Source organism: Agrilus planipennis, unplaced genomic scaffold (assembly GCF_000699045.2).
Source record: "Agrilus planipennis isolate EAB-ADULT unplaced genomic scaffold, Apla_2.0 scaffold2, whole genome shotgun sequence".
NCBI classification, from domain to species: domain Eukaryota; kingdom Metazoa; phylum Arthropoda; class Insecta; order Coleoptera; family Buprestidae; genus Agrilus; species Agrilus planipennis.
In genome coordinates, this window is record NW_020442464.1 from 2,803,724 (window position 1) to 2,811,657 (window position 7,934).

Sequence of the window (7,934 nt, forward strand, 5' to 3'; positions counted from 1 at the left end):
CCAACCAAAAACTACTGCGTAGAATTAATTGGAATTTTTCACACACAAGCCTTGCTATATGAGCTCTCAAAGCATATAAAAATTATACGGCTTAAATGTGAAGTTGGGTGCAAAAGAATACAATTAAATCCTCTGTCGGGAAAAAACGAAATGACTTTCCGAACAACCTTATACTTATGGCATTCGCTAGGAGTTTATATTGTCTAGGAAAGTCAACCGAAAGCCTAAAAAGACTTTATATATTACAAATAATTTAAGCTTTATCAAGGTATCAAATTAAAAAACTGTTTTTATTGTTATTTTACAATGTATAGGTAGATATTAAGCTGTTAAAGTCTTTTTCCATAATACTGTAGTTTAACACTGTACTAACGTGTGTGGATTACTTCTCTGACGGTGGTCCAGTTTGTAATCTAGTTGGTGAAGTTGTCAGGTAAAATTCAAGTTAAAAAGTTAGGTTTCGTTGGTTTTATTTCCGGGTTTAATCTCTTTGCCTTTTACGATTAAATCTCCTTCTAAAGTATAACAGTATCTACTAAATTACCGTCATTCAGTGTATTTATTTCTGTGTTTCGTTCCTTTTTTTTCCCGTGTAAATGTATATGTCTTGCCGAATGTTTTATTGCATCGTAAAACACGTGATGTATAAAGTTATCCGAGTCGGTCATAAAACCCACTTTTGTCGCGATAATCCGATTGTTCAAACTAACACGCAGCAGCAAATCAAAGCTGACCAGAACAAGCCCGAAAGAATTTAATTAAACGAATCGAGGGAATTCGTATATGTATAACATATCTGAAAAGGCCACTGCGCTGTGGTGATTGTGCAAGTTTTGTCGGAAAGTGGAAAAGTCTAATATCAGAAGATGATTTGATAACACATAAAATTCGTTTGTAAAATTTATTGATAAAGCTAGACTTTATTAACTGAAGAACTGAACGTAATATTAAAAGTTCATCATCATCATAAGATCGTCAGTCCTAAGACTGGTTGGACACGTACCTCCACTCTTTCCTATCCTGAGCTAAACTTCGCATTTCCCTAAAACTAGAACAGTCCACATCCTTAACTATTTGCGAATTGTCTCTAATATGACTTTGACTAGGCCTTCATGACTGAGAAGGTGTCCTACCAACCTATCTCGCCCATTTTTTAATGACTTCCATAGAGTCCTCCGTTCTCCTATTTTTTCCAATACGTCTTTTTTTCTAACCTTTTCTACCCACGTTATCCTCATCATCCGCCTATAACACCACATTTCGAACGCTTCTAACCTTTTCTTTTCCGCCGCGCCCACTGTCCATGTTTCGCACCCTTACAACGCCGTGCTCCAAACATACACCTTTAACAACCTTTTTCGAATTTCTAAATTAACCGTTCGCGAGCATAGAAGTGACTTCTTTTTATTAAAGGCGACACGACCCTGCGCTATCCTCTGCTTTAAATCCCTACTACTCCTTCCATCCTGACTTATCTGACTTCCTAGGTATCTAATCTCAGCCACTTCTTCTAATTTTTCGTCTCCTATCTTTATATTCGCTCTTTCCCTACTTTTTTTATCCCTTGCGTACCAGTATTTTAGTTTTACCTTTATTTATTTATTTTCATAAGTTGAATGAAAAATATATTTCACCAATGAGAAACTGTTCATGGGGTAGCGCTATATGGGGCAAGCCTCTTATAAATTCTGGTTGGGTATTTTAGGCAATATCAATAAATAATAAATATCCCGCATTCTGTGGCCTGTTTTTAAATGTAAATAATTATTTTTTGGACGAAAACCAGGTCAATATGATTTATTAATGTGACGTTTTGGGTTTGGGTGTTCAACTGTTTTCGAAATAAACAACGATGATGGACATACTGATGTCGGGCACCTGGATGCGTTGATGAAATTGATTGGTGCCCATGTGTTCTGCATCCTTTTGTCAACAAAAGACTGTAGAATTTTTTAATCATTCCTAGAGAATTTGCTTACGTTGATCGATATGAAGATATAGATTTCTGTCGACTAACCATACATTCTGAAATGATTTCTTATTTTCCGACGGGTTGAAAAAGAATTCGAGTTATTTGATTGAACAAACGAATCTTGTTCTCGTTCGAAGATTTTCTTTTATTCCTACCCATAGAAAATTGTCGGCTGGTTGAATTGCAAGTTTTCCCGAAACCCAAAGACAGATTTATTGAAAAGAGGTCTTCTAAAATGTAATTATTCAGCTCCAGAACGTCATGGTAAGAGATTACTCCTGTTTTTGTACGGTTCGTTTTAAAAGGGATCAATAGCTTAGAAAACGATATCATTTGGAAAGGGTTGGTTCCCTTACGAACGACTAATCACATTAGAATGTCGTTAAAAAACTTCCGAGGTACCTAAAATAAATCGTAAAATTCACGAATTGTTTTCGGTCCAGTTGTAGACATTTACTTGCCTGTTTATTTTAATGTTATCTATTGTCCTTTACATTAACCAACGATTCTAGGATATCCACAACGTAATTCAGAAATTAAAGCAAATGAAAAATTACTCGGCAAGGCGTCGTTTTGTATGCAGTTAAGATCATAGAAATAAGGAGGTATTCGGAATATTAGGAGAACAGAAAACGCTGGAGATAGTCTGGTAGGACACCTTCGCAATCATGAAAGCGTGAAGGGCTAATTACAGATATATTAGACGTAGAAATAGGAAAATTAGATTACTGTGGGATGTTTCAGTTTTGGATTAATGCTAGGAATGCTTCAGGATACGAAGGAGTCTAGAAGCGTGTGCATTCAGTTTTCTCCGTTAATTTTTTAATTATTAGGTCTTTATGCCATCCTTATTCATGAACATTTTTATCCCATATGGGCCAGCGTCTCTTTCGATTCGCATACTCTACAAGCTTGTAGTTTACATACTAGGAGGGTCTATAACCGTTTCATTGAGATACCGAGTAACATAACATGAATTGTAACACAAGATGAAAGAAAATAATCCTCACGTATTCTCACGTCGTTTGTTCTAGGTACTGTTTCCAATACCTAAATATTTCGGAGTTGTTTCCTTTTTTTGGGAAATGACAAACTTCAGTTAGTGTTTACGGTTTCAGATTATAATCTGAATACTGAATACTGAATAATGAATTAGATGAAACTGAATCGATTCCTGTTTTTTCTTAAATGACAATTTTATTCAAACGATTTTATTGTTATAGCTCTTTCGAGTTTCACTTATGTGTGTTTTATTTTGTGGTGATGTTTCGTGAAATTTGTAATTCAGTTTTCAAGTGAATAGCTGCCTTGAAAGGTGAACTGCAAGCCGATATGTACGTAGCGAAGCTTAAAATCATTAATTAGTTTAGGCACTATTGCAACAAATTAATCGTCTTCCACTTCCATTAATAAATTGCAGGGTTCGAAATAGTAATTCCTCCAAAATTTATTTAACTACTTTCTGCACTTAAAGCCGTAAATTAAGCTTGAACAAAAACGTGTGTATAACAAATTCTAGTGGAATAGCCGAGAAAGCTTAGAATGACACTTTTATTATGGAAACTGCAATAAAATTAAAAGTAATTATTTTTCGGTTCATGCAGCGGTTTTACGAATATATAGCTGTGGTATGCGACCGCAAGGGAGGTTGCTACTACATTCTTTTTGCTTTCATATACAGAATAATATTTAAAAAAAGGATAACAAACTGAATGTACCGTTAAAAAGAATTAAAACAATTTTATTACATAAAAAATATTCATTCAGGACTAAAGGGTCACCTCTAAGGACTGATGATTTTTGATGTTTGATTCCCACCAGCTACTTATGTAGGTGGGCAGGCAACCTCTCCAACATACACACTAGTGCAAAGCTGGAGAGTAGGGTGGAAGAACGTATTTTTCTCTTGTTTTATTTATTGACGTGACAACGTCTTATAATTCGATGGAGCCGGCTGCACGCACGAAAAACCATGACTCATGCGGCGTTACCTCGCTCTGAGGCGTTCCATTTAAGGCTTGAAGTGCAAGCGAGAGCGCGGAACGAACGACAAAGAGGCACAGTCGGCCTCCGCGTTCGGCAGCGTTCGACATCTGTCTCTCTGCTACTTGAATGAGCGATGCGTCCGCGTGGACAGCTGCTATACAATAATACATTTCCATTTACCTCCTTCTCTATATCCATACAAAATATCTATCAAACAAATAAAATTAAAATTTACTTTTGAAAAATGAAACCATTCAATCAGTATTTTCTTATGACGTTGTCACGTTCAACTATCGTCAGTAAACCGACTTTACAGACAACCGATTTTTTATTATAAACCTGAGTGAGGAAGTTCAATCAGATCAAATTTGAACATTTTCGAGGATGCGGAGGGGTACTTGCGATTGTTTGACTGCGTCTGTATGCATCATTTATTTTGAACGTAACTGTATCTGCTACAGGCTTCTTTTTCAGACAGATTTATGAGCGAAAGTTATTAGGTATTCCAAATCCATATTTTTATCATATTAGAACGGAGATGATTTATTTACACAGATATGTTTGTTGCCACTAAATAGTAGATGAGAAAAATTATGTTTCGTAGCAAAGTTAAGAAGTTTCATTTTCTAAGTAAGTTGGATACGAAAATTTCAACAAGAAAACTTCGTTTCTCATTATTCCGAAAGTTTTTCGGTGTATTTTTTTTTTGTTCGGCAGTCGTCGCCTAGAGTTTGGAGAACTTTTCGTGTGGAAGCAAGTTTGTTCGTAATAAGCAAGTAAGTGGATCCAATATTAGGGATGGATCTGGCAAAGCTTCGAGATAAATTGTCCATTAAAAGGAGCGGGAATATTGTTTTAGAACGAACGCTTGAACTCTATAAAATGGCTTTGTCCTCTGTTGGAGAGGTGTCTGTCTTTCTGTTCGTCCGTCTGTCCGTCCGTCCGTTCTTCGGCTTCGGCACGTCAGCTTTTGTATTCGTTTCAGTAGCCGGACTGGCGCCTTTTATAAATGTCAAAACTCCAGCACGAACTGCGAACTGAACTTTTTGTTTCGTTTAATTCGTTTCAATTTCGTTGGAAAACTAATTCGCTCGAATTGTGCACGCTTTCCTCGCGCAGCAGCTTGCTGAAAATTTTAAATTTATATCTACATCACACGTCCACAGTCAGTTGCCAGGACGACTCAGGTCAAGGTTTGACCTGACCATTTATGGGCATCGCATCTGACATAATGATCACCTTTATTTCCTAATTCAATCAACTAAACCGTACACCATCGACAACGACTAAATTTAGACTATTTGTACTAGTAATAGTAATAAATCTTGAGGATAAAGGTCTAGATGATGGCCCTCATCCCCGAAGGGGGTGGGGGTTGGGGGGATCGAGAGAAGTCTCCCCCCCCCACTGTACCATAAAAAGTTATGGGGGTTCAAAGTTAATATCAATCATTCTTAAACAATATTCAAAGGTAAAACTAATGAAAAATACATAAAAATATTGAGAAAGTTATATAAAACATTATTTAAATATCTTTATCAATAGAATAGGCTAGGTTAGGTTAGGTTATCGGGTTTTGTTCAAGTGACCACCCTCTTTCGATCCCCCACCTCCACCCGCTTGAAAATAATTTTTTTATTGAATTTTATTTGAATTATAGTGCATGAAAATTGTCAAAATAATCAACTTTCAATCCCCATAATTGTTTATGGGGGTGAGACCGCCGCAAATTTTTTATGGGGTTTTACTCAGGTGACCACCCTCTTTCGATCCCCCCATCATCTTACCCCCATGACTTTTTATACGGGTGAGACCGCCACGAACTTTTTATGGTACAATGGTGGGGAAGACCTCCTCTTTCTATTCTCCCACCACCACCCCCTGCGGGGGTGAGGGCCATCATCCTTTACCATCTTGAGATATTATTAATTAATTTTCTTTTGCTATAAAAGTCAATATTTGTAATCTCCATTCCTCCCCTAACATATATTCAATGGGTGAATCAAAACCAAACAGGGGTCAAAAGGTTTTTTATTTTCCGAAACCTACTGTCAACGTTTCACCCTATGTTGTTGTTTTTCTCAAGGTTACTTGTTGACAGTACCTAGTTTTGGAAAAATAAAAAACTTTCAGCCCCTGTTTGGTTTTGATTAATTAAAATTGTAATAATATATAAGATAGTCGTTCGTTGTTTCAGGGAGAAAATTATAATTGTGCGCAGTTTGCATCTCGATGAGCATTTATTATTAATTTAACGTAGTGCTGTTTTAATTCGCTGCTCTGACTAACTATTCGTTTAATTTAAAAGTGGCTTCTTTGCTGTATATTAAGCGTCTTGACATGGAAAATGAATTGCTTACAATTAGACGCTGTAGCAACAAAGCAGAATCAGCCTTATTTTGTGTTTGCCTCTTTGCTAATTAAATTTTGCAAACAACCGCTCTTGTTTTACAGCCGAGTTTATAATTATTCCGTAGGATGTTCTTAAAAACAACGAGATACAGGGCGAATCGTGCAGATTTCTACACAATACGTTAGAGTTTAGATAACATAATTGTAGATTGTAGGTGATCATTTTTAACAAACAAACCCGTAGGAAAAATTTCCATTGAAGTTCAGTGGGAATCACTGGAAAATTTGTAATTGGGAATCGTAACGCTTTTGTCAATTCCTCCTGAAATTTCGTTATGTCTCACCTGGATCGGGATATTTGAATCCCCTGGCGAGAAGACAAAGTTGTAAGGGTAGATAGCGGGTGTCAGCTCGCTGAGGCGATCGTACCAAGGGTGGAGCCCCGGTCAGGAAGCCACGCTGCAGTTCCCATCCGACCTCCGAAATTATGCTCGCTTTTCTGAAATACGGCGTCACCTCCCGCAGATATTTCACTGAAACAATGGAAAACAATTATTACGCCGGTGACGTTAATGGTGACGAGAATTTCAAGTGCTTTTAGACGACGAAAACCGTTTGCTTGTGTGTGTGCGCTTGCACAGGATTCAACCCGTTTCGAATTTGTGTTGCATCGCAACATTGCCAGGAATTGTACACTGTGACTGTTGTTCCTGTTTATGAGGTTTTGCTCGTGAACGTTAATACTGAGCATTTCGTTTTCTTGAGTGCGGGCTCTTTAGTTTTAGTGTTTTAATTTCGGGTGAATTCTATTCGGAGAGCTTTCGAAATAATAGACACTTCATTTGCAGCAAAATGAGCATATTTTCTAAATATGAATAATCAAAACGAATACCTAATGATTTATTTTTAAAAACATTACATTACATCAATTATTGAGCGCTATATTTAGTAGGAAGTATAGATAAACACTTGTATTTTCTAGAGACTAGAAATGCATCGTACAATATTTATATTATTTTTTGTTTCAGTTCAAATCTTTCGACTACCTAAGACCAAGCAACAGAAAGCTGTGCAGGGGGAATGAAGGCGAATTATGTGTCAATCATAAGCATATTCAAGGTAAGTGTCGAATTAACACATACATTGCTTTTATTGTAACTGTTTGGATCAGTCTAATGGCTCGTTCTTGCGGTAGAAAAAACCACGACAACATGAACGAACTGAGTCCTGTTTCTTTCTTTTTGCGATACTAAGCATTCAAATAGTAAAAATATTGAATGGTAAAATAAAACCTATAGCAACCATAATTATATTTAATTAAAAAAAATACAAATTAAGGGTAAATGCCTAGATGATGGGAGTGGGTGGGATCGAAAGAGGAGGTCTCCCCCACCACTGTAGCATAAAAAGTTCGTGGCGGTCTCACCCCCATAGAAAGTTATGGGGGGTGAAAGTTAATAAATATGCCAATTTTTATACATTTCTAGGCATGTAAATATTGATATAGTCATTCTTAAACAATATTCAAAGGTAAAACTAATGAAAAATACATAAAAATATTGAGAAAGTTATATAAAACATTATTTAAATATCTTTATCAATAGGGTAGGTTAGGTTAGGTTAT

At 36.5% G+C, this 7,934-nt stretch overlaps 1 protein-coding gene and 1 long non-coding RNA gene across 2 annotated transcripts in view; one reads left to right on the plus strand and one right to left on the minus strand.

The window, feature by feature from the left end:
• The window catches only part of LOC108741629, a 105,873-nt gene extending 98,450 nt beyond the window's left edge, over positions 1-7,423 (plus strand). Inside the window, exon 3 of the long non-coding RNA XR_001938542.2 lies at positions 7,339-7,423. This is a non-coding gene — a long non-coding RNA (uncharacterized LOC108741629). The remainder of the gene's footprint in view (positions 1-7,338) is intronic.
• Positions 1-7,934, minus strand: part of LOC108741321 (beta-1-syntrophin) — a 147,313-nt gene that overhangs the window by 38,943 nt on the left and 100,436 nt on the right. Inside the window, exon 2 of the mRNA XM_018476132.2 lies at positions 6,655-6,843. Coding sequence (XP_018331634.1) covers positions 6,655-6,843 — 189 coding nt within the window. The remainder of the gene's footprint in view (positions 1-6,654; positions 6,844-7,934) is intronic.